This window comes from Oncorhynchus gorbuscha, linkage group LG17 (assembly GCF_021184085.1).
Source record: "Oncorhynchus gorbuscha isolate QuinsamMale2020 ecotype Even-year linkage group LG17, OgorEven_v1.0, whole genome shotgun sequence".
Taxonomy (NCBI): Eukaryota; Metazoa; Chordata; class Actinopteri; order Salmoniformes; family Salmonidae; genus Oncorhynchus; species Oncorhynchus gorbuscha.
This window is the reverse complement of record NC_060189.1, coordinates 51,975,944-52,002,721: the sequence shown is the minus strand read 5'-3', so window position 1 is coordinate 52,002,721 and position 26,778 is coordinate 51,975,944. Positions and strand designations below refer to the sequence as shown.

The following is a 26,778-nucleotide window of genomic DNA, read 5'->3' as shown; positions in this document are numbered from 1 at the left end:
GACTCAATTATTAATAAGATAAAAATGTAATATCTTAATTTAAGATGATACTAAATGTAGCAAACTCAGATTTGTACAATAATCAAATACACTACCGTTCAAACGTTTGGAGTCACTTAGAAATGTCCTTGTTTTTGAAAGAAAAGCAATCTTTTTGTACATGAAAATATCAAATTGATCAGAAACAGTGTAGACAGTCACTTACAACATTAACAATTGTAGCTGGAAACGGCATACTTTTAATGGGATATCTACATAGGCGTACAGAGGTCCATTATCAGCAACCATCACTCCTGTGTTCCAATGGCACGTTATGTTAGCTAATACAAGTTTATCATTTTAAAAAGGCTAATTGATTATTAGAAAACCCTTTTGCAATTATGTTAGCACAGCTGAAAAGTGTTGTTCTGATTAAAGGAGCAATCAAACTGGCCTTCTAGTTGAGTATCTGGAGCATCAGCATTTGTGGGTTCGATTACAGGCTCAAAATGGCCAGAAACAAAGGACTTTCTTCTGAATCCTGTCAAGTCTATTCTTGTTCTGAGAAATGATGGTTATTCCATGCGAGAAATTGCCAAGAAACTGAAAATCTCATACAACGCTGTGTACTACTCCCTTCACAGAACCACGGTGCACAACTGAGCAAGAGGACAAGTACATTAGAGTGTCTAGTTTGAGACAGACGCCTCACAAGTCCTCAAATGGCACCTTCATTAAATAGTACCGGAAAAATACCAGTCTCAACGTCAACAGTGAAGAGGCGACTCCAGGATGCTGGCCTTCTACTTGCACAGTACAGCTTGGGTTGGCCTGATATTGAAAGACCAATATGGGTTTCATGATTTTAGGTCATTCAGAGTGTGTCACGGTTTCTCAATTTTTCACACAAGGGTGTCTTTCCTTTGCTGGGTGGGCCGTTTGGAAACGTTTGGGCAAAATTGAATCACTTCTCCAAGCACCACTACACAACTGGAGATTATATTTATAGATTGAGTGATTATGTTCCATGCATCATTGTTTTCAATGAGAAAATAATATGAAATGCAGTAAATTTGAAAGTGTCTTTGTGCAAGCTAAGTAATCAATAGAATTATTGCATACCATCTCAAAACTGACCAAATCCCTCCCCTCCGCAAAATGTACCTCTTGCCATTCCTCTGTATCGGTTGAGGATCTTGTCACTACTGGGACGACTGGCGAGGACGCGCTCTCGCATTGTCTTCTCTGCGCGCTCCCGTGCCACTTTCAGATCGATTAGCTGAAGTTTCCTCCGCAATGCAGTGATTTCTTTCTGGCTTTGAGTTATTTCCAAACGAACCACTGCATAGTCGTCGTCTACGAGTTTACAGATCTCTGCCACGGCTGCATTCGCTAGCACCTCCATGATGGAGGCTATTTGAGTGTGAAAAACCATGGCCATTGTTAGCAGCTATGTTAGCGTTACTTACTAGATAACGTTAACATCTACCATCCAAGTCCTGTCGCCAACGCGAATTAAATATTATCTGGGGTAAGTGTTTAGTGCTGTGCAGTTAAATTCGTCATATTTTGAATTCCATGGTTGTTAAAATGTCTAAATGACCCAAACGTGAAAATTGTTCTTGACCATGTTTACTTCCGTTTACTTAGTCCTTGGAATTTGGTTGGCGGATCGCATCCAAATTGTAGGTGCTTACACCGCCACCTACAGTCCTGGAGTGTGAGGCCAATCACAGCCTACCTTCATAAAATTATCTTAATTAGTTCTGGTCCTATAAGAAAGTTACATATAGCCGTAGACACCTACACCCATTAAAAACCCATTACCCCATCCCACTACTTTTACCCTATCATCTCCTGCACCATACCAACGGATTGGGAGGATGGGACACCACCCCTCAACACACCCAGTAAAACATTTATGAAGTCAAATCGTATACCCAAATACATCTCTGCAGCTGCCACGACATCCATTTTATGTGATTTACTTTCCATTTCTGCGGTACAGTTGATAACCATTGCTAAGAAGCCATCCTTACTGAAGCATAACTCGTTACCCTAACCTCTGTACTGGTACAACTCGATTACCCACTGGGATCCTCTCAGGATCCTCACCTGTGACCCATCCTCCTCCACTTTCAAAACTGCCTCAGCATACTACACCCTCTGCATTAGTCTGACTCTGGCCACTTCAATTTGCCTCTCTCGCACCGGACACATCCAAACCCCAGCAAGATGGGCACTCCTACAGTTAACACACACAACTGCACAATCCTCTGTCCCATGCCCTCCTGCATACTTCCCATATCGTGTAATCTCCCTCCTACACACTGCTGCACCTGAAACAATGCAGTGGATTTGGCACCTGAAACAATGCAGTTGATTTGGCACCTGAAACAATGCAGTTGATTTGGCACCTGAAACAATGCAGTGGATTTGGCACAAAAGCTCTAACAGGATAACTGATATATCCTAACATGACTGCCGAGTAGACTGACTCAACACTCAAAAATGGACCAACGGTGACTCGTCTTTCACCACCCTCCCCACCGGGTCTGCGACACACCAAATGGGGGGCATCACAAACACAAACTTCAATTGCTCCAGCGCCACACTTAACGCTACCCCAGAAATCACTCCTTTCTATGATGCCCTCTTCCTAAGAGCAAAGCAAGAAACTGATCTTGACCCAAGTTGCGTGATACGGAGTGTCTGCTCCCTCTGATCAGAAGAAACACAAACAAATCCCTAAAACAGGGATTTTTTACGAGGATTAAACGTCAGGAATTGTGAAAAACTAAGTTGAAATGTATTTGGCTAAGGTGTATGTAAACTTCTGACTTCAACTATATACTAACAGCCCTATGAAACCCTTTTAAAGACAGAATAACACAATCCAAAATAAACAAGGGCAATTTTATATGCAAATGTTATTACGGCAGCCATATTGGATTTTGGACACCATTTTGTATTTGAGGCTCAATCTATGGAGGCCCCAAAGATAATCTTTGGTGGCTTGACTTAATTACAAGACTAGGAGCTAAAGATACAAAATCCTTCAAGCAACCTCACACCCAACAAAATCTAATTCCGATGTCTAAACCCAATTGTTTTGAGCAGATTACAATAGCCCAAACATTTAAAAAATAAGATAATTCGAAACTTAACTGTCTTTTTGTCAGGCAGGACCATACATGAATGAGAGCACATATGACTTGGAAAGTCTATTAATCAACTACAAAAAAGTAAAGCTTACATTCATCATACATATTCATAGTTGACATTTCCATCTATTGTATCTGTGTTTACAGGTCTATATTTCCTAGATGCATTAAGATATCCTAATGCTGTTTGTATGTAGGTAGAACTACTATCTAAAAAATGTGGGGGCTTGCCACCAGCCTATTATATTCATTATAATCTAAAAGGCTAAACTGATCCTAAATCAGCACTCAGAGGCTTGGTGGATACGGGCCCTAACCTAACACCACTAAGACACTAGTTCAGTGGGCTCACCGCAGTGCTGTTCAGCTGGTTCCTCTGTAGGTTCAGGAAGAGGTGTTCTCATTGACCAGCAGCACCTCTGGACCCTCCTCCTCCTGGAAGAGACAGGTGATACAGATTACACAGACATACACTCCCTCAGGTATGTACACACAGATAAATCACACTTTCAACATGGAGTGTTTACCCATCTCCACTACGTTTGAGTCCTATACTGTAGTCACATAATGACTTCATTGTTGTTAAACCCATCATGGTGGACATAAATATGTTGTGGGTAAATATGAGTCAGCTATGATATGTCAAAATCAGACAAACCTTAAACCATTTTAATGTTTACAGTAGGTGTTTGTTAGTGTGTGGGTATGTGTAGGTATATTTAGTAACTGTATATTGGTTATAAAGCTCTGTTGTGTGTATGTAGAATAGGGTGAGATCAGATGTGATGTATAAAGAGAGTCTCAATGAAAGTCTTAGAATGAAAAGTCCCATTTTGTCTTTATTAAACATAAGTGTTAAATGCACAATATGAAAACTACAAATGCATGTCTGCCAGGCACACAAAGAGACATCTCAGCTTAATGTCGGTGCAGCACCTCAAGCTCAACAAGAAGGAGCTGAGGAAGGCCTGCCTGCTCCAAGACCTCTCCATCACGGTTGACGACACCACAGTGTCCTCCTAGAGTGCAAAGAACCTTGGTGTGACCATGGACAACACTGTCATTCTCTGCAAAGCAGTGACTCGCTCCTCGCAAGTTCATGCTCTACAACATCCGTAGAGTGCGACCCTTCCTCACATGGTGCAGGTCCTAATCCAGGCTCTTGTCATCTCCCGTCTAGACTACTGCAACTCTTTTGGCTGGGATCTATCAAACCCCTGCTATTTATCCAGAACACTGTAGCCTGCCTGTGTTCAACCTTCCCAAGTTCTCCCATGTCACCCTGCTCCTCCAGTGGGATCCTGTCAAAACTCGCATCCACTAAGACTATGGTGCTTGCCTACGGAGCAGCAAGGGGAACTGCTCAAACCTTACATGCCAACCTGACCACTCTGTTCTGCCACATCTTATCTCTAGGCCGTCCCACACCTACGAGGGATCAGCTCCCGCTCAGTCCAATCAAAACGAATTTCTGTCCTGGCACCCCAATGATAGAACCAGCTTCCCCCTGAAGCCTGAAGCCCATCTTCTGAAATTTTCTGAAACCCTACCTCTTCAGAGTATCATAAATGAATCCCATCTTAAATTAAGTGTTTAACATATCAAAATATATTTTATATTTTACATTATTCAAAGTAGCCACCCTTTGCCTTGACAGCTTTGCACACTTTTGGCATTCTCTCAACCAGCTTCATGGGTTAGTCACCTGGAATGCATTTCAATTAACAGGTGTGTCTTCTTAAAAGTTAATTTGTGGAATTTCTTTCGTTAATGCGTTTAAGCCATTCAGTTGTGACAAGGTAGGGGAGTGTATATTTGGTTAAAAAAAAATATATATATTATGGCAAGAACAGCTCAAATAAGCAAAGAGAAATGACAGTCAATCATTACTTGAAAGACGAAGATTAGTTGATCTGGAAAATTTCAATAACTTTTTCTTCAAGTGCTGGAAAATATTAAGAAAGTTTCTTTCAAGTGCAGTCGCAAAAACCATCAAGCACTATGATAAAGCTGGCTCTCATTGGGACCCAGAGTTACCTCTACTGCAGAGGAGAAGTTCATTAGAGTTAACTGCACCTCAGATTGCAGCCTAAATAAATGATTCAGAGTTCAAGTAACAGATACATCTCAACAACTGTTCAGAGGAGACTGCAAGAATCAGCCCTTCATGGTCAAATTGCTGCAAAGAAACCACTAGTAATAGGACACCAATAAGAAGAAGAAACATGAGTAATGGACATTAAACCGGTGTAAATCTGTCCTTTGGTCTGAGCCCAAATTTGAGATTTTTGGTTCCAACTGCCGAGTCTTTGTGAGACGCAGAGTAGGTGAACGGATGATCTCCGCATGTGTGGTTCCCACCGTGAAAAATGGAAGAGGTGGTGTGATGGTGCTTTGCTGGTGACACTTTCAATGATTTATTTAGAATGCAAGGCACACTTAACCAGCATGGCTACCACAGCATTATGCAGCAATATGCCATCCATCTGGTTTGGGCTTGGTGGGACTATCATTTATTTTTCAACGGGACAACGACCCAAAACACACCTCCAGGCTGTGTAAGGGCTATTTGACCAAGAATGAGAGTGATGAGTGCTGTGTCAGATGACCTGGCCTCCACAATCACCCAACCTCAACCCAATTGAGATGGTTTGGGATGAGTTGGACCTCAGAGTGAAGGAATAGCAGCCAACAAGTGCTCAGCATATGTGGGAACTCCTTCAAGACTGTTGGAAAAGCATTCCTCATGGAGCTGGTTGAGAGAATGCCAAGAGTGTACAAAGCTGTCAAGGCAAAAGGTGGCTACTTTGATGAATCTCATATGGTTCGATTTGTTTAACACTTTTTTGGTTACTACATGATTCCATGTGTTATTTCATAGTTTTGATGTCTTCACTATTGTTCAAATAATGTAGAGAATAGTAAAAAATAAATTAAAAGTCTTGAATGAGTTGGTGTCCAAACTTTTGACTGGTACTGTATATGTTTATATATGCCGTATATATCAGACAATGGCTGAATGCAATATTGTACCCAGGAATATTCATCACTGAAATGTGTTGCCTTTGTAATCACAAAAGTATCTGTGGACCTTCCCGCTGACAATGAAATTAAAATGAATCTTTGACTAGGGTCTTTGTAGGGTTTCAGGTATAGAGTGGAATGGTTTTTCAGCTGGTGTATACTGAGGTAGCTCCTCTATGAACCTCTTCCCGCAGTGTGTACACACGAACAGCCTTTCTCCCGTGTGGAACTTCAGGTCCTTCTTCAGCTGGTTCTGGTGGGAAAACGCATTTTCACACTGGGGGGCAGCTGAAGGATTTCTCTCCTGCGTGGATCCTCTGGTGCCTCTTCAGGCTGGACGAATGAGAGAAGTGCATATGACACTGGGTACAGCTGAAGGGTTTCACCCCTGTGTGGACCCTCTGGTGGATCTTTAGGTTGCCAGCCTGGGCAAAGCTCATGTGACACTGGGTACAGCTGAAGGGTTTCACCCCGGTGTGGACCCTCTGGTGGATCTCCACCTTCTGGAGGCAGCTGAAGCCTTTGTTACAGAACATGCAGAGAAACCGTTTATCTTTACTACTGCCTGATGTTGCTCCCCCTCCCTGAGCCATGGCCCTTTGGTCCTTTGAGTTTAATACCTGATCGAAAAGGACGCGTCTGTGGGAATCCGAAGACCCCATTGATGTGGACATTGTATCGCGATCCCTGAACGCGTGTAAAGGGGAGTGGGTGGCGACATTTGGATTAGTCTCTACGCTTTCCTTATAATCTATGAAATCTCTGCCTTGTGAGTGTCCTTCTCCTAATTGAGTCTGGTCTGCATTCCATGTCAGAGGAACATCTCCATCCACTTCTTCTACGACTATAACCTCCCTTTTCTTATCTAGGCACCCTTCAGAGTATACACTACTACTATACCGGTTCCAGTCCCCACTAGACAGATCAGTCTGTGTCTCTAAAGACAAGAGCATGTTGTCAGGGTCCATCTCTGTAGAGTAAGAACAAGACGGATCATCACCACCAGTGTCTAACGTGTCACCATCACCACGGGAATGAACCTGGCTCTGGTGAAATACCGGAAAGTACTCTAGGCCGGGAGCAGGAGGACAGCCCAGTGGCCCCAGCCTTTCTGAGTCTGATCCGTGGTCAGATCTTGTATGTAAGAGCCTGTGTGTTACAGTTAAAGTCTCCTTGTCTGTCTCTGACTTGAGGACGGCGTTCGGCATTCCACTGACCTCCGTGATGCTGGGTTGGGTCCTAGGCGGTGCTGGGGCGGTGGTGGAGTCCTCCGTAGCTATAGGAGACACTCCAACCGCTCCAGTCTGAATGTTTCTGCTGAGCCGTGGGTCCTCCTCTCCTTCAGCCTTCTCCAGCTTGACTCTAGGACCTGCAGCCTCTGCATCTGCAGACTGACAAGAAGAGAGGAGGTTATTACCGGCACATGAGTTTAATTGGATCTCATAAGCCTCCCTATGGCAGATAAATTAGGATGTACATGTAAGCAAGTGAATAGCTGATGGAAACATTTCTGAAATAAACAGGCCATACTTGATTTACAAATAACTGGAATATTTTTATGCAACACTATTACACTAACCTCTATCACGATAACATCCTTGGTTAAGGTTCCACTCTCCTCATCAACAGTGATTGATTGGTCATCTCTCCATCTATTGCGTCCCGCTGGCTTAACAAAGCTGCTGTGGCCTCCAGTGAGATGTCCTTCACCTGAGAGAGTGATTGGGGGGAAAGAGGTGTTTAGGTTAACTACTGTCAATGCTCAACACTATATTGTACACTATTGACATTGTCTAGAATTGGCAAGGATGTAAGGTAACACTTTGTATAACTTCTTGATATACTATTTATAGATCGATTTATGTTCCATGCATCATATTGTTTTCAATTAGTAAATAACAGGGAATGTAGTAAATCAAGAAAGTCTTTAGAATATGAGTGTCTTTGCCCAAGATATTTAATTAATCAGGGGAATTATCCAAAAACTGACCAAGACACAATATTGGTTAACTCATCATAAATGTGCAGAGGGGAAGGGGGCGAGAAGCCCCGCAGCTAGGCCCTCTGAAAAATGTACCTCTTGCCATTCCTCTGCTTCGGTCGAGGATCTTGACACTACTTGGACGACTGCCGAGGACGCGCTCCCGTGCCACCTTCAGTTCTAGTAGCTGTAGTTTCCTCCGCAATGCCGTGTTTTCTTTCTGGCTTTGAGACATTTCTAAACGAAACACTGCATAGTCGTCGTCTACGAGTTTACAGATCTCTGCCACGGCTGCATTCGCTAGCACCTCCATAATGGAAGTTATTTGAGTGTGAAAAACCATACAGTTAGCCATTGTTAGCTAACGTTAGCAGCTAGATAGCATTACCAAGATACCATCTATCAACCAAGTCCCGTCTCCAACACGAACTAAACACTACCTGGGAAAAGTATGTGATGCCGTGCCGCTAAATTAGTCATATTTGGAGTTACGTGGTTTCAATAAACGTCGAAATAATAACAAAAACGCTAACGTGGAAATTGTTCATGGTCAATGTTCACTTCCGTTTAAACTAAAGAGAAGTGATCTTATTGGTTGGCGTCATAGCTCAAATGGTGTGGTTAAATGAGAAAGTTACGCGCCCTGTTCTTTGACTTACAGTATATATATATGCATATAGACTGTGACGCCGTCATGAAAAATGCGCGTTTCCATGGGTCCAAAGTCATCCTGTTGTTGTGATTCAGGATGGCCAGATTGCTAGCAAGAATGACAAGAAACTGCTAATTGTGGAATCATAAGTGGCTCGTTTCAGCTTGTTCTTAATACCTATGCCTAAAATCTGTTTTGCTCCATTATTGTGCATGTCGGTTTTGGTGCTAAACAACCAACCCATCTATTACATTACACATCAAATCTCCTAAGATCACTATCTTTCAAGATGAGAGCAGACTTGTTTAAAAAAAGAACAGTGTGTTAGCAATAATATAGTAGAAAATAATATTACTTTATTCCATCTACACCTCAGTAAGGTAAATATTAAACTGTGCTTGTTCTAGCCTAGGTTTACTGTCTGGTATTTATACAAGCCTGTTTCAAATGACAATTTAACAAAGGGTCAATAAGGGGTATGTGGTTAAATATCCTCTTACCCCAAGACACTTCACATGATAACTATAATATGTCAGATAAAGAATGGTTACCAGATATCCCCTGTGTACATATCAGGCCACACTGCAACAATTTCTCCCTGTTGTGGATACGCCTATGTCTGAAAAGGGTACTCAGGAAGGAAAAGTGATTGTGTACATAGTTTGTACTTGAAGGGCCTCTCCTTGGTGTGAATGGTCTGGTGTTTCTTCATATAGTTCTCATCAGTGAAGCACTTCCCACACGTGGCAGGCTTATCGGCGTCCGTCCCAATACTCGCCCTCCCATGTTGTGACCAAATGACACCAGAGGAGGTAGAAGCAGGAGCCACCGTCCTCAGGTTGTTAGTCTTTGAGCTCCCTCCTTGACCTCTAACCATTGTTTGGGTGTTGTTGGGATTGTGTGCTATGTTATAGGCTAGGTACCGCTTGTGGTGAATGCCCGTCCTTAGCTTGTCTGTATTGGTTGGGTAACTCTGAGGTAGCTGAGGAAGGCTTGAACCAGGCCCAGTCTTTGTATGAACCCATTCACCAGGCATGAGATGAGATCCTGAAAGAGAAGACAGACTTCCTGTTAAGTCTCCCACCACTCTCTGTGAATCCTGAAGCCCAGAGTGACCTGCTCTGTTCATTATGGATACTGTGGTGTTAATATCGTAGTATCAGGAGGGTCTATCTCTATCAGCTTCCTCCCTCCACTGACCGTGAAGAGAAGGGTCTGGGCTGCAGACTGGATCCCTGATTTATGCCTCTGGGTATATCTATTTGAATTGAAACCCTTTTTTTATTGAAATGAAGCCTTCCATACATATTTGCCCAATGTAGAAGTGCTCAGAAAGTGACTTTTTGGACCTGAATGCCAAAACATTCAAGAGGTTTGGAACCAGTTCAGAGAACAGAACCAAAAACCGGAAAAGAACGAAACAGAACCGGGAACAAAAGTGATCTCTAGTGTTCCGGAACAGAACAGTGATCTAGGGTTCTGATTCGTCTGAGCTCAGACCCTGCAATGATACAAAAATGACCATGTCAGTCAGCACAGAGTCAATTTTGTATTAAACTTTTACAGACACCATCACACCAACCATCCCCATGTCATCTACTCTGCCTCATCATATTCATTCTTTCCTCAGTTCACCTAATCCAGTTCCCTACTACATCCAAAACCAACAGAATTAAGTACAAACAAACTACCTAGTACTACATTACATTACTATACTCTATGCATGTGCCATGTACATTTTTGCTGGTGTATCCTGAGGTTGATCTTCTCTGAGAACCTCTTCCAACAGTGGGTACAGGCAACGGCCTCTCCCGTGTGGATCTTCATGTGTTTCTTTAGAACCTCTTCTCACACCGGGGTCAGCTGTAGGGTTTCTGTACTGTGTGTACCCTCTGGTAAATCTCCAGACTGGACGAGTGGGTGAAACAGTCCGGGCACAAGTGGCAATCGAATGTTTTTTCCATCGTGTGCATCCTCTGGTGGATCTATACCTGTTTGGAGAAATGGAAGACTTTCCCACAGAATGAACACAGGAATCATTTGTCTTTGGCGCTGCCACCTTTACTGATTCTTTCTCAACTACTGTCATTTGCCAATGGGCTTGTATAGCCATTTGGTGTTGAGGCACTGGCATTGTCAGGTCTGGTTTAACATAAGGGGAGTGTGAAGAGGACAGGAAGTGTCTGTGTTGTGTTGTCACAGGGTCCATGTTCCAGTTGATAGAACCTATAGAAGGCGGACTGGCCATGGTCTCTACCAGTCTGTTGTCATGGAGACTAAGTTTGGATGTTTTGTGTTTGACTGTCTGTTTCTGGTTGTGGTTAACAGTGTTGTTCCCCAGCCCAGAGTTGAGGACGCTGTCCCATCCACTGACCTCCACCATGTCGCCACTAACCTCCAGTTTTGGTCCGCTCAGTGATACCGTTCCCTGGGCCCTTGGCTGCACCCGTCTGGGTCTGGAAATCCAAGATGGCCACCCAGATGGCAAGAATCGTGCAAGCAAACAGGCGGGCCACAAATAAACAAATAACAGCGCAGTACAACAGTGGTGTGCAGAATGACATCTTACAATGCAATGCATAACTCGTCGATCCTTGTCACAGAGTGGCTATTGCAGCACCGGGTTCCACTCCTATCAGCTAAAAACAAGAAGATGAGGCTCCAGTGGGCACGCGATCACCAACACTGGAGGACGGGAAAACATTGCCTGGTCTGACTAATCCTGGCTCCTGTTAAATCATGCTGATAGCAGAGTCAGGATTTTGCACAAGCAGTATGAGTCCATGGACCCATCCTTCCTGGTGTCAACGGTATAGGCTGGTAGCGGTGGTGTAATGCCGGCCAATCTGCAACAGCTGCGCGATGCCATCGCGTCAGCATGGACCAATATCCATGTGGAACGTTTCCAACTTGTAGAATCTGCACCCTGAAGAATTCAGGCTATTCTGGAGGCAAAAGGGGGCCTGACCTGGTACTAGATGGGTGTACCTAATTAACTGTGTCTCCCTTACCTTGCTCCTCCCATCTTTTGTCCACTCAGCAGATCAATACTCTCTGGTCAGTCTATTGTTTCCTCTTTCACCAGTGCAGATCAGGCTTCCCATCCTCCATGTCTACTTCATGTGCCCTTGACCCAGGCACTGAACCCTAATTGCTCCTCAATTTGAAGCTACAGCAACAAGATGTCAATTTGTTTTTGCTGTTCTCCAAATTGCATTTTAGAGTTTTAAATTGTGTAGAAATGCAGTAAATAAGCTTAAATGTTATAGACCATGGTTCCCCAGACCCTCCTCCTTCACCAGCAGCACCTCTGGACCCTCCTCCTCCTGGAATAGACAGGTGATACAGATTGCAGACATACACTCCCTCAGGTACGTACACACAGATACGTTTCCACTACGTTTCAGTCCTATAGTGTAGTTACATAATGACTTCATTGTTGTTAAACAAACCCATCATGGTGGATATAAACATTGCTGTGGTTAAAAATAAGTAAGCTGTGATAAGTCAAAAGTCAGACCAACCTGACTAACTATTTTGACGTGTACAGTAGGTTTGTTAGTATTATTTAGTAAGTTATTTGCTTATAAGGACTGTTTTGTGTATGCAGAATATGATATGATGTATGTTAAAGGGAGTCTCAATGAAAGTCTTAGAATTTAAAAGTCCCATTTTGTGTTTATTAAACATAAACACGTTTGAAATACACCATATGAAAACCACGTCTCAACAAAAAATCTGCATGAATTTAATAAACTGCATACATTCTCATTAAAAGTGTCTTGGGGAAAAACCTAAAGTAGTTGAATGGAAGTAATGAAATAGGCATTTGTGAACATTATATAGCCTACACAGTACAAACACAATATATAACAGACTTTTTCGGCTTACATATCTACAATATCTGGATGCAATATTCTACCCAGGAATATTCAACATTGAAATCTGTTACTCTTGTATTCCAAATGGATGTCTGGATCTTTTCTGCTGATAACAATGAAAATGTATCTTTGTCTTTAATGCAGAGTTTGATCTAAATGTCTAACGAGTGGAATGGTTACTTGCTATGTTCTAGAGTGGAATGGTTTTTCTGCTGGTGTATCATGAGGTAGCTCCTCTCAGAGAACCTCTTTCCGCAGTCCATACAGGCAAACGGCCTCTCTCCCGTGTGGACCTTCAGGTGCATCTTCAGGTTGCCAGCCTGGGCGAAGCGCATGTGACATTGGGTACAGCTATAGGGTTTCTCCCCCGTGTGGACCCTCTGGTGCCTCTTCAAGTCACCAGCCTGGGCAAAGCGCATGTGACACTGGGTACAGCTGAATGGTTTCACCCCTGTGTGGACCCTCTGGTGCCTCTTAAGGCTGGACGAGTGGGAGAAGCGCATATGACACTGGGTACAGCTGAAGGGTTTCACCCCTGTGTGGACCCTCTGGTGGATCTCCAACTTCTGGAGGCAGCTGAACCCTTTGTTACAGAACATGCAGAGGAACCGTTTCTCATTACTATGGTCTGATGTTGCTCCCCCTGCCTGAGCCTTGGTCCTTTGGTCCTTCGAGTTCAATACTTGATTGAAAAGGATGTTGCCGTGTGAATCGGAAGGCCCGATTGTCGTGGACACTGGGTCGCGATCCCTGAACGCGTGTAAAGGGGAGTGAGTGGCGACATTTTGATTTGTCCCTAAGCTTCCACTGTAATCTAACAAATCTCTGCCCTGCGAGTGTCTGTCTCCTAGATCACTATCTGCATTCCATGTGGGAGGAGCATCGCCCTCCACTTTCACAGTCACCTCATCTACCACTATAACCTCCTCTTTCTTATCTAGGCACCCTTCAGAGTATACGCTACTACTGTACCGGTTCCAGTCCCCTCTAGACAGATCATTATGTGTCTCTAAACCCAAGGGCATGTTGCCAGGGTCCACCTCTGTATTGTAAGAACAAGACGGATCATTGCCAGTCTCTAATGAGTCACCTGCATCTCGATGGGAATGAACTGTCCTTGGGCTCGGGTTACTGTAAAGTAAATACTCTGAGCCAGGAGCAGGAGGACAGCCAAGTGGCCCCAGCCCCAGTCTCTCTGGGTCTGACCTGTGGTCAGAACCTGTGTGTAAAAGCCTTTGTGTTACAATTAAAGTCTCTGTGTCGGTCTCTGACTTGAGGACAGCGTTCAGCGTTCCACTGTCCTTTGTGATGTTGGCTTTGGTGTTGGGCTGGGGCGAGGCGGTGAGGTACGTTGTGGCTAAAGGGGATGCCACTCCAGCCGCTGTTTCAGTCTGGATGTTTCTGTTTTGTTGTGGGTCGTCTTCTTCAGTCCTCTCCTGCTTGACCAGAGACGATCCTCCAGGACCTGCAGCCTCTACATCTACAGACTGACATAAGAAGAGAGGAGGTTATTATCTGTACATGAGTTTGAATTGGATAACAACGTCATAGGGAAGTCTAACAAGCTATAAATTTGGATGTACATGTTAGCAAGTTTATTATTATTATTATTTTTTAAACCTTTATTTATAAGCAAGTCAGTTAAGAATAAATTCTTATTTACAATGACTGCCTATTTGATGTACTGTAATTTTTTAATGTTACAGTATTACACTAACCTCTATCACCATAATGTGCTGGGATGAGGTTCCACTCCCCTCATCAACAGCGATTGGTTGGTCATCTCTCCATGTATTGTCTCTTGCTGGCTTCACAAAGCTCTTGTGGCCTCCAGAGAGATGTCCTTCACCAGAGAGAGCGATTGGGGGAAAAGAGGTGGTTAGGTTAGCTACTGTCAATGCTCAACGTCATATAGTTTTGTCACCATTGACAGTTTTGACAGTGTATGTGTCCGAATTCCCATACTTGCATCCTAATAAGTATGCCGTTTGAGTATGCAAAAACAAAGTGTAATAGTATGCGACATTTCAAAAATCTAGTATACTTTAAATACTAATTTCGCCTTTGACAACAGCTGATCAATTAGATAAGGGGATGAGCTCCCGAAATCAACGAATAGCGTGAAAAAACTCAATCCCGCATGACGCATTCTCAGTATGCGAAAATAGAATGCATGTGAATTTTCAATGATCGAGATGGTTTAAATGCCAGGATGTTATACTCATCTCAGCTCTTTATCTAGTAGAATTAGATGCACACTTTCCCAAAATGCATTGGAAGAGGTAAGCTGCGAGTGATTTGCCCTATTTCTCTTCGAGTAGCCAAACAACAAGTAGGCTACTTAATTGGGAAGATGTAGATTTTGTTCTCAAAATATTTGAGTATTGAATCGTAGGCACTATATTGTTGAAAACAGACGTTTTTTTTCACCCCAAAGAGGATTTCTGTTTTCTCATTGAAAAGTGCTAATTGTTTTCTTGGCCTTCGTCAGAGCTTTTAAACTAAATACTACACCATATTTTGATATCTGAACGTGTCCGCACAGGGGATTCGGGATGTGGCTGCGTTATTGATGTCATGTTAACCAGGCCTTTTGATTTTAACATATGGATTGTCTTAGTTTTGCAGGCTAGGCTACCTATTTAACGATTTAATGTAGGGATGAAGCCTTACCATTGATTCTGATCTCGTTCCCAATGATCAGTGCTTTAGTTTTATGTTGCTGTCCAGGGGTTCTGAATTTGCGATGCATCCGACTGTCCACGTTTTTCTGTGCAATAAGCCTTTTTATTTGAACATTTGATTTGTGTACTGGGTTTTTTAATTTAATTTATATACAGTGCATTCGGAAAATATTCAGACCCCTCAACCTTTTCCACATTTTGTTACGTTAGTCTTATTCTAAAAATTATTTAAAAAATGTTGCTCTCAATCTACACACAATACCCCACAATGCCAAAGCGAAAACAGTATTACAAATTTAAAAAACTCCCAAAGGTGCTTCAACAAAGTACTGAGTAAAGGGTCTGAATACTTATGTAAATGTGATATTTCAGTTTATTTTTAATAGATTTTCAAAACGATACCTGTTTTTGCTTTGTCATTGTTGTGTGTCGATTTGATAAGGGGAAACAAACCCCAATTTAATCCATTTTAGAATAAGGCAGTAACGGTGGGGTCTGAATACTTTCCGAATGCACTGTATGTTACAGCAATTTCGTTTCACTAATAAATATGACGTTTTAAATAGGATAGATGGGCTATGGCAGGGGTAAGCAACCCTGTTCTTGAAGTGCTGCAGGTACTGACTGATATGTTACGTTTCGTATGGTATGTATTCATTTGTGGATGTCGTTTTGTTGCTAACCTTACTTTGCTACCTGCCAACTTTATGGTTTTTAACTTTTTAATTAGTTTATTTTTTATTTTGTCCCTCACTCAACTTTTTTCATTCAACTTTTCACTCCGGACGCTTTATCTGGACATGGTTCGTCAGGACCTCCACCATCCGAAGCTAAAAGTAGTAACATTAATAACATGATGCCTTCTAATTGCAGTCGCTGTTCTCATAATATACAGGAGAACGATCGCCTTACGGAGAGGATGGATGTGCTGCAAGCAATCGTTAGACAAGGGTCATTTCAGTGTAGAAAAGGATGAAACAGCGTCTGTGCCCCCAGTAAATACAGATCGTAGTATAAATCTTCTCACACAGTCCCCGCAGCCGGACAATTTTCTCATGGCTTCTGGAAGGAAATGCTGTAGGAATGCTCAACCGGTGTCGCTCATTCAGCCGACAGAAACTTTCAACCGGTTCTCCCCATTAATTAATCAGCGAGTCGGAGTCAGAGGCCGAGCCTTCTCTGGTCTCTACTCCTCCCGTTACGGGATCTGAGACGCCGAAGGCTCCCACCATTAGCTCTGACAAATTGAAAACCCTAGTCATTGGCGACTCCATTACCCGCAGTGTCAGACTTAAAAGGAATCATCCAGCGATCATACACTGTTTACCAGGGGGCAGGGCTACCTACGTTAAAACTAATCTGAAGATGGTGCTGGCTAAAGCTAAAACTGGCAAGAGTATAGGGATATTGTTATCTACGTCGGAACCAACAATGTTAGGATGAAACAGTCAGAGCTTCAGGGGGGAAATCAGCTAGAAAGATGTGTCGGCATCGAGTAATTGTCCCAGTTAAGGGGGAGTGATTAGCTCTACAGCAGTCTCACAAACAATCGCTGGTTAAACTGTTTTCTGCCCCTACCAAAAGATCTAATTATCTACAAATTCTACCTCTTTCTGGGACTTACCCACAAACAGGACCACGCCTGTCCTGTTGAGGAGTGACGGACTCCATCCTAGCTGGAGGGGTGCTCTCATCTTATCTACAAACATAGACAGGGCTCTAACTCCCCAAGCTCTACAATGAGATAGGGTATAGGCCAGGTAGCAGGCTGTTAGCCAACCTGCCAGCTTAGTGGAGTCTGCCAGTTTAGTGGAGTCTGCCACTAGTACAGTCAGTGTACTCAGTTCAGCTATCCCCATTGAGACCGTGTCTGTGCTTCGACCTAGGTTGGGCAAAATTAAACATGGCGGTGTTCGCTTTAGCAATCTCACTGGAATAAAAACCTCCTCCATTCCTGCCATTATTGAAAGAGATTGTGATACCTCACATCTCAAAATACAGCTACGTAATGTTAGATCCCTCACTTCCAAGGCAGTTATAGTCAATTAATGAATGAATCACTGATCATAATCTTGATGTGACTGGCGTGACAAACATGGTTTAAGCCTGATACATTGACTGTGTTAAATGAGGCCTCACCTCCTGACTACACTAGTGACTATATCCCCAGCGCGTCCCGCAAAGGTGGAGGTGTTGCTAACATTTACAATAGCAAATTTCAATTCACAAAAAAATTAACTACTTTTTCGTCTTTTGAGCTTCTAGTCATGAAATCTATGCAGCCTACTCAATCACTTTTTAGAGCTACTGTTTTACAGGCCTCCTGGGCCATATACAGCGTTCCTCACTGAGTTCCCTGAATTCCTATCGGACCTTGTAATAATGGCAGATAATATTCACATTTTTGGTGACTTTAATATTCACATGTAAAAGTCCACAGACCCACTCCAAAAGGCTTTCGTAGCCATCATCGACTCTTGGTTTTGTCCAACATGTCTCCGGACCTATTCACTGCCAAAGTCATACTCTGGACCAAGTTATGTACCGTGTAACAAATGTTGTGGATCTTAATGTTTTTCCTCATAATCCTGGACTATCGGACCACCATTTTATTACGTTTGCAATCGCAACAAATAATCTGCTCAGACCCCAACCAAGGATCATCAAAAGTTGTGCTATAAATTCTCGGACAACCCAAAGCTTCCAAGATGCCTTTCCAGACTCCCTCCGCCTACCCAAGGACGTCAGAGGACAAAAATCAGTTAACCACCTAAGTGAGGAACTAATTTTAACCTTGTGCGATACCCTAGATGCAGTCGCACCCCTAAAAACCAAATACATTTCTCATAATAAACTAGCTCCCTGGTATACAGAATATACCTGAGCTCTGAAGCAAACTTCCAGAAAATTGGAAAGGAAATGGCGCTATACCAAACTGGAAGTCTTCCGACTAGATTGGAAAGACAGTACCGTGCAGTATCGAAGAGCCCTCACTGCTGCTCGATCATCCTATTATCCAACTTAATTGAGGAAAATAAGAACAATCCAAAAAAACATTTGATACTGTCGCATAGCTAACTGAAAAGCAGCATTCCCCAAGAGAGGATGGCTTTCACTTCAGCAGTGATACATTTTGTGAACTTCTTTGAGGAAAAGATCATGATCATTAGAAAGCAAATTACCGACTCCTCTTTACATCTACGTATTCCTCCAAAGTCTGCACAACTCTGCCAGGACCTAGGATCAAGGGAGTCACTCAAGTGTTTTAGTACTATATCTCTTGACACATTGATGAAAATAATCATGGCTTCTAAACCTTCAAGCTGCATACTGGACCCTATTCCAACTAAACTACTGAAAGAGCTGCTTCCTGTGCTTGGCCCTCCTATGTTGAACATAATAAATGGCTCTCTATCCACCGGATGTGTACCAAACTCGCTAAAAGTGACAGGAATAAAGCCTCTCCTGAAAAAGCCAAACCTTGACCCATTCAATATTTTAAAAACTCATCGGCCTATATCGAATCTCCCATTCCTCTCAACAATTTTAGAAAAAGCTGTTGCGCAGAAACTCACTGCCTTCCTGAAGACAATGTATACGAAACGCTTCAGTCTGGTTTTAGACCCTATCATAGCACTGAGACTGCAATTGTGAAGGTGATAAATCTTTTAATGGCGTCAGACCGAGGCTCTGCATCTGTCCTCGTGCTCCTAGACCTTAGTGCTGCTTTTGATACCATCGATCACCACATTCTTTTGGAGAGATTGGAAACTCAAATCGGTCTACACTGACATGTTCTGGCCTGGTTTAGATCTTATTTGTCGGAAACATATCAGTTTGTCTCTGTGGATGGTTTGTCCTCTGAAAAACCAACTGTAAATTGCAGTGTTCCTCAAGGCTCCATTTTAGGACCACTATTGTTTTCACTATATATTCTACCTCTTGGTGATGTCATTAGGAAATATAATGTTAACTTTCACTGCTATGCAGATGACACACAGCTGTACATTTCGATGAAACATGGTGAAGCCCCAAAATTGTCCTCCCTGGAAGTCTGTGTTTCAGACATAAGGAAGTGGATGGAGGCAAATGTTCTACTTCTAAACTCGGACAAAACAGAGATGCTTGTTCTAGGTCCCAAGAAACAAAGATCTTCTGTTGAATCTGACAATTAATCTTTATGGTTGTACAGTCGTCTCAAATAAAACTGAAGAACCTCGGGGTTACTCTGGACCCTGATCTCTCTTTTGACGAACATATCAAGACTGTTTCAAGGAAAGCTTTTTTCCATCTACGTAACATTTGAAAAATCTGAAACTTTCTTTCCAAATATAATGCAGAAAAAATCATCCATGTTTTTGTCACTTTTAGGTTAGACTACTGCAATGCTCTACTTTCTGGCTACCCGGATAAAGCACTAAATAAGCCGTTAGTGCTAAACACGACTGCTAGAATCTTGACTATTGATCATATTACTCCAGTGCTAGCCTCTCTACACTGGCTTCCTGTTAAGGCAAGGGCTGATTTCAAGGTTTTACTGCTAACCTACAAAGCATTACACCGGCGTGCTCCTACCTATCTTTCCGGTTTGGTCCTGCCGTACATACCTACGGTCACAAGACACAGGCTTCCTTACTGTCCCTAGAAAAGCATGGGAGAAAACAGCTGGAGGCAGGGATTTCTTCTGTAGAGCTAAATTTTTATGGAATTGTCTGCCAATCCATGTGAGAGACACAGATTCAGTCTCAACCTTTAAGTCTTTGTTGAAGATTCATCTCTTCAGTAGGTCCTATGATTGACTGTAGTCTGGGCCAGGAGTGTGAAGGTGAACAGAAAGGCACTGGAGCAACGAACCGCCCTTGCTGTCTCTGCCTGGCCAGTTCCCCTCTCTCCACTGGGGTTCTCTGCCTCTAACCCTATTACAGGGGCTGAGTCACTGGCTTACTGGTGCTCTTCCATGCCGTCCCTAGGGGGGGGGGTGCGTCACTTGAATGGGTTGAGTCACTGACGTGATCTTCCTGTCCGGGTTGGTGCCCCCGTTGAGATGTGCTGTGGCGGAGATCTTTGTGGGCTATACTCGGCCTTGTCTCAGGATGGTAAGTTGGTGGTTTGAATATATCCCCCTAGTGGTGTGGGCGCTGTGCTTTGGTAAAGTGGGTGGGGTTATATCCTGCCTGTTTGGCCCTGTCCGGGGGTATCGTTGGACAGGGCCACAGTGTCTCCCGACCCCTCCGGTCTCAGCCTCCAGTATTTATGCTGCAGTAGTTTGTGTCGGGGGGCTAGGGTCAGTCTGTCATATCTGGAGTATTTCTCCTGTCTTATCCGGTGTCCTGTGTGAATTTAAGTATTCTCTCTCTCGCTCTCTCTCATAGGACCTGAGCCCTAGGACCATACCTCAGGACTACCTGGCCTGATGACTCCTTGCTGTCCCCAGTCCACCTGGCCGTGCTACTGCTCCAGTTTCAACTGTTTTGCCTGCGGCTATGGAACCCTGACCTGTTCACCGGATGTGCTACTTGTCCCAGACCTGCTGTTTTCAACTCTAGAGACAGGAGGAGCGGTAGAGATACTCTGAATGATTGGCTATGAAAAGCCAACTGACATTTACTCCTGAGGTGCTGACCTGTTGCACCCTCGACAACCACTGTGATTGTTATTATTTGACCCTGCGGGTCATCTATGAACATTTGAACATCTTGGCCATGTTCTGTTATAATCTCACCCACCCCTCATAGCCTGGTCCTCTCTAGGTTTCTTCCTAGGTTCTGGCCTTTCTAGGGAGTTTTTCCTTGCCACTGTGCTTCCACACCTGCATTGCTTGCTGTTTGGGGTTTTAGACTGGGTTTCTGTACAGCACTTTGTGACATCAGCTGATGTAGGGGCTTTATAAATACATTTGATTTGAATCACCCATTTCGTATGCTATGTTACGAATTTGCAGAACTTACAATATGTTATGAATTTGCAAAACATATATGCTAGGGGTTAGGGATAAGAGTTAGGTAAAAGTGTTAAGGTTAGGGGAAGGGTTAGCTAACATGCTATGTAGTTGCAAAGTACCTAAAAAGAAGTAGTGAAAGTTGCCAATTAGCTAAAAATGCTAAAGTTGTCCGTAATGAGATTCAAACTCGCAACATTCGGGTTGCTAGATGTTCGAGTTATCCGACTAAATGTTTTGCCTTAAGTAACCATCTGCCTTATGTAACCATACCAAACATAACCTATCATACTAATTTGGTCTCCCGGATTTACATTTTACTATGTTACATCTAGTCTATGAGACCAGGCTGACCCCTGGGCTACAGTGTAGGTCGAATGTGACAAGTTAACTATAACCAGCCTGAGTAGGCCTATTCTATTTAGAGAAATTAATCATTATCAAGTTGGTTAATGTAATGTCTGCTGAATTTGTAAAAATCCACCGGCACTCAGTCCTGCCCCACCTACTCAGCCAGTCAGGAGTAGCTACTGCGTTGCGACCGTTGCATACTGCATACTTTTTTACTAATGGTACTAAATAGTATGCGACGATGAGTACACAGTATGCATAATCTATTTAAGTATGGGTATTCGGACACAACCACTGTCTATAATTGGCACGGATGTACGGTAACACTTCGCAAAACATATACTATTTATAGATTGATTATGTTCCATGCATCTTATTTTAATTGAGTAAATAAATGCAGTACATTTTTTAAAAATGGTTAGAATATAATATTGTGTCTTTGTTCAAGATTGCTAAGTAATCAGGGGAATTATTGCATACTATTCCAAAACTGTCAAAGACCCAATTCTGGTTAACTATGTGGTTAATAATGCATCTAAAGTCACACATGCGCAGAGGGGAACGGGGCAACAGGCCCAGAAGCCTCGTCCTGCAAAATGTACCTCTTGCCATCCCTCTGTATTGGTCGAGGATCTTGACACTACTGGGACGACTGGCGAGAACGCGCTCTCGCATTGTCCTCTCTGCGCGCTCCCGTGCCACCTTCATTTCCAGTAGCTGTAGTTTCCTCCGCAATCCCCGGTTTTCTTTCTGGCTTTGAGTGATTTCCAAACGAAACACTGCATAGTCGTCGTCTACGAGTTTACAGATCTCTGCCACGGCAGCATTCGCTAGCACCTCCATAACGGAGGCTATTTGAGTGTGAAAAACCACACAGTTTGCCATTGTTAGTAGCTAGTTAGCGTTACCTAGATAACATCTATCAATATTTTGAGTTCTAGGGTTAATACATGTCTAAATAACAACACAAACGCTTAACGTGGAAATTGATCTTGGTCGTTCTTGATTCCGTTGACTTCTTCTTTGGTAGATTGGCGGTCTTAAACGTCTAAGGTGCATGCTGCCACCTACTGTGCTGGAGTGCGTGGTCAATCACGATTCTCAAATCTCTACTTTGATAGAAAAGAAAACCCATAAAACTAAATCCTCATACTACTAAGAAAATAAAAAATAGCCATATTAACTTCCAACAGACCATCCCCCTTCTGTAGCTCAGTTGGTAGAGCATGGCGCTTGTAACGCCAGGGTAGTGGGTTCGATTCCCGGGACCACCCATACGTAGAATGTATGCACACATGACTGTAAGTCGCTTTGGATAAAAGCGTCCACTAAATGGCATATATTATTTATTATATAAATCCCTTCCAACCCCCCCAACCTTAATCACCCTACACTTGAATATCACCCTCTCCTCAACATACCTGTAACAATACAACACATGCTCCACTGTTACATCAACCATGCACTCCAGACGCAAAGCATTATGCTTACCGAACACCAACTCTAACTTCCTAATCTGACCTTTGAACCTTGGTCCACCGACCTTTCTTTAGAGGGCATATAAATCCTGGCCCTTGGGCTCAGAGTCCCACATCTATCAAAGTGGCTCTGATCTTACATTTGGCCTCACCTCTACCCAGTGGTAGAGTTCATCGGTTTGTCTTCTACATACAGTATTTTGAAAATCTAATTCAGGAATGTATACGCCTGTTCCTGTGCGATCACTATCTGGGTTGTTTACTTCTTCATGTGATTTTCCGGCAGACTGGACGCTTTGATGCGTATTGCTGCTGTTCACAGGTCGGAGTGTTAATTTTACATTTTGGTCCCCAAAAAAAAGTGAAAAGGGGAAACATTTAAATTGCACCACTATCTAACCCTGCACCTATATGCTATCCCCCAAAACCCACCACCCCATCCCACTACTTTGGCCCCATGAGATCCTACATCAGGCCGCCGGTCTGGGAGGATGGAAGCCCTTCCCTCAAAACTCCCTGTAGGCTATCGACCGTGCCGCAAAAGCATTCTCGTGCGGCAGAGTCGATTTCCGCGCTTACAAACCCAGGGTCGTTACAATATTTGATAAAGTATGAAGTATATCAAACACTTGTCATAAGTATATGACAACTGTAATAATAGAGAACAGAAGACAATGAGGCACTGAAGTACATAAAAAATATATTTCACAAAGTATTTGGACAACAGAGGGATGTTCATGAAGTCCTCTCTGGGCTGGAGTAGGATCAGTGTGTAGAGGGACTCTCTGCCTGGAACGGGGAACCCCTTTCCCTCAGAGCACCTCTGACCCCGGCGTGGACACACATTAACTGAGCATAGCATAATGTACATGTGAAATTCATTATTTGAAATGCAAATGTAGAACGTTCCTTTTATTTAGACTTGTTTTTAATGCTAATGAAGACAGAACTAATGCAAGCAGTGAAATGTGATACCAATGTTTTGGTCAAGATTCATACCTGGGAGATGTCTGAAGTGAAAATGCAATAAACTGGGTTGTGATAGCTTCAGTATCTCTGCAGCACATCTGAATGGAAGCAAGTTTGTGGTTGTGAAATGAACACTGGATCCAGCAGGGTATTATTTTCTGTGGTCGCAGCTTGTATCAACTGTGCGTACCCTCTCTCGTACAACAACGTCAAGATGGGCTTGTCAATCTGGACAGCAGATCCTTGTGGAAGGAGTGTGTGTACTGGTCTCAATGTTTTTGTGACTTAACTGTAGAAAACAAAAATTGTGGCACATCTAACAGACCGAGTCTAGAGGGCTATTAAATGCAAAGTGAGACCAAATGTTGCTATGCTAACCAGGGAAATGGCACCAACGAAGTTACATGAGTGGGACATTAGCTCAATGAAAGCAGTCAATGAGGTTACTAAAACAGCTCTAACCTTTGATTGTTAGAAACTATTCCTGTTTTGATTTCATATTTGAAAAGCAGAGGAAGATTTCCTACGCTAACTTTTTGTCTCACTTCTTGGGAAAATGGTTAGAATTTTCATTTTTTTTTGAGGGTACCAAAACAGCTGTATCGTTAGATATTTTTGCTCTGATTTCAGATTTGAATAGCAGCAAAGTAGAGGAAGAGTTCAAACACACACTTTGTGAAAGTGGTCAAAGTAGCAGATTTGTGTCAAATGTTATATTGTTGTTTACAGTGAATATAATAGAATGTTGGAAGTCAAGATGTCAAAATGGACCCTTTAGAACAGGGGTCCCCAAACTTTTTCCTGTGAGGGCCACATAACTTTTCCCTTCTCTGATGGGGGGCCGGTGTCAGTTTGTAACAGAAAAAGTGTGACGATCGTAGGGGAGCTTAAAAAATTTATTGTTTTCCAGAAAGCCACACATAACCAAATAACCCTTTCCAGGTTCTTTACAGAAAAAAAGTCAGGAAACAAATAATAACACTATTAATGAAATAAATAATAACTAAATAACCCTCTCTGAGTTCTTCACAGAAAAAAACAGGAAATAAATAATAACTAAATAACTCTCTCTGGGTTCTTCATAGAAAAAAAAGCCATGGAACATTAACTTTCTGTCGTGCCATGCACAATCTTAACAGATAAAAGTTCAGCTCAGTTGTCAGAGCAGAATCTCTCTGACACATATGAGCAGTCTCTTAAAGTTCTTGTGTTCCTTCCTTATAATCCTTTTGTAGGTTCCAGTAGGCTTGTAGACACCGCTGTTTGCAGCTCTCTCTCATCAACTTCCCTGTGAAAACCACAAAAGAAGCAGGTTGAGAAACTGAACTAAGTGATACAGCACCTACACAGCACAATACATTTCACTACCAGTATGGTTGTAAAGATGGATTTTATCCCAGTAGATTTTATTATGATTATATTTGTTTATGCTCAGAATGACTCATTCAAGTCAGAAAAGTGAGCTTACCTATGTATGTCCATCAGTGTGAACTGTGGGCCTGCATCTGGCTGGTGAGAAGTTGAATATCAGGTTCCATTCTAGTTACAGCCAGTCTCAAGCACTGATGCAAATGTTCATCTGTCAATCTTGATCTCATCTGGGTTTTCAGCAGTTTCATGCGAGAAAAGGTTTTCTCGCAGATATACGTGCTGCCAAAAACTGTGGACATTTTCATTGCGTGTTTTTTGATGTTTGGATATGTGTCGTTTGGGAGGGCGGCATAGAAGTCAATGAGACTGTTGGGCTTGAATGCATCTTTCAGAACATCACAGTTCTGTAACTCAGCCAACTCAAACTGATATGAAGGCTGTGCTTCATCAATGTCGGCAACAAAGGGGTTCTGAAAAGACGGATTTCTTTTGCATGAACATGTAGTTCACTGAATCGCACACCGAACTCTGCCTTCAGCATTTCCAGTGCTTCCACGCACTTTTCAGCTGGAAACGGGACCGCTGGGTTCTCTGTCGACAGGTTTTGGGTAGCAGGAAGATGGACAAAGTTGCGCTTTTTCACTTGTTCCAAAAGCAGCGCTAATTTCACCTCAAATGCTTTTATGTGTGAATACATGTCGCAAATGAGTTTCCCCTCGCCTTGTAGCTGCAAGTTAAGGCTGTTAAGTATTTCTGTCACGTCTGTTAAAAATGCGAGGTGCCATTTCCATTCTGGGTCGATCAGCTCTGGGACCGTTTTGTCTTTTAAATGAAGAAATGCGTTAATTTCGGGTAGCAGCTCGTAAAAACGCCTCAAAACTCTGCCCCGGCTCAGCCATCGGACCTCTGTGTAGTACAGCACATCTCCGTGCGTAGACTCCAGTTCAGACAGGAATTCTTGGAACTGCCTGTCTTTAAGTCCCTTTGCTCTGATGAAGTTTATGCACGACACCACAACCTTCATTACAGAATCCCACGTCAACACTTTGCAGCACAGTGCTTGCTGGTGAATTAGGCAGTGGACTCGTAGCGGGCGGTGAGACCCCTTTTTTCCAACTCCCGGTTCATGCGTCCTATTAGACAGCGAGTTTCGCCCACCATGCTAGGAGCCCCGTCAGTCGTGATGCTAGCTAGCTTTGACCAGTCCAGGTCCAACTTCTCCATGGTTTGGCACACTTTGTCAAAAATATCCTCTCCCGTTGTAGTCCCTTTGAGACTTTGGAGGGCTGCCAGCTCCTCGCATATC

General features: G+C 43.0%; 4 protein-coding genes across 10 annotated transcripts in view; all 4 read right to left on the bottom strand.

Moving 5' to 3' along the window:
• The window catches only part of LOC124001665 (zinc finger protein 213-like), a 30,006-nt gene extending 22,488 nt beyond the window's left edge, over nt 1-7,518 (bottom strand). The window contains exons 1-2 of one of the 4 annotated variants that reach the window (XM_046308656.1): nt 7,385-7,518; nt 3,496-3,578 (exon numbers count right to left, since the gene is read on the bottom strand). In XM_046308656.1, coding sequence (XP_046164612.1) covers nt 3,496-3,547 — 52 coding nt within the window. In that variant the 5' untranslated portion in view covers nt 3,548-3,578; nt 7,385-7,518. Of the gene's footprint in view, nt 1-1,143; nt 1,660-3,235; nt 3,320-3,495; nt 3,579-7,384 lie in introns of those variants that run through there. The other 3 variants (XM_046308657.1, XM_046308660.1, XM_046308658.1) reach the window with 3 other exon arrangements.
• The window catches only part of LOC124001614 (gastrula zinc finger protein 5-1-like), a 532,153-nt gene that overhangs the window by 174,265 nt on the left and 331,110 nt on the right, over nt 1-26,778 (bottom strand). The gene's annotated exons all lie outside the window — the stretch shown is intronic.
• Nucleotides 6,022-26,778, bottom strand: part of LOC124001634 (zinc finger protein 7-like) — a 76,401-nt gene continuing 55,644 nt past the window's right edge. The window contains exons 1-3 of one of the 3 annotated variants that reach the window (XM_046308604.1): nt 8,245-8,725; nt 7,747-7,877; nt 6,022-7,558 (exon numbers count right to left, since the gene is read on the bottom strand). In XM_046308604.1, coding sequence (XP_046164560.1) covers nt 6,440-7,558; nt 7,747-7,877; nt 8,245-8,503 — 1,509 coding nt within the window. In that variant the 5' untranslated portion in view covers nt 8,504-8,725 and the 3' untranslated portion in view covers nt 6,022-6,439. Of the gene's footprint in view, nt 7,559-7,746; nt 7,878-8,244; nt 8,726-26,778 lie in introns of those variants that run through there. The other 2 variants (XM_046308602.1, XR_006832828.1) reach the window with 2 other exon arrangements.
• Nucleotides 12,459-22,685, bottom strand: LOC124001643 (zinc finger protein 662-like). Its single transcript, XM_046308618.1, has 3 exons — nt 22,257-22,685; nt 14,400-14,524; nt 12,459-14,168 (listed from the first exon to the last, which is right to left on the bottom strand). Exons 1-3 carry the CDS (start codon nt 22,537-22,539, stop codon nt 12,858-12,860), a joined length of 1,719 nt encoding a protein of 572 aa, XP_046164574.1. The 5' UTR covers nt 22,540-22,685; the 3' UTR covers nt 12,459-12,857.

Coding starts and splice junctions, on each gene's coding strand:
- LOC124001643 (XM_046308618.1), bottom strand. CDS start 22,539: ATGGCAAACTGTGTGGTTTTTCACACTCAAATAGCCTCCGTTATGGAG. Junction 14,525..22,256: donor ATACAGAGGGATGGCAAGAG/GTACATTTTGCA, acceptor TCTCTGGTGAAG/GACATCTCTCTGGAGGCCAC. Junction 14,169..14,399: donor AGCACATTATGGTGATAGAG/GTTAGTGTAATA, acceptor TTCTTATGTCAG/TCTGTAGATGTAGAGGCTGC.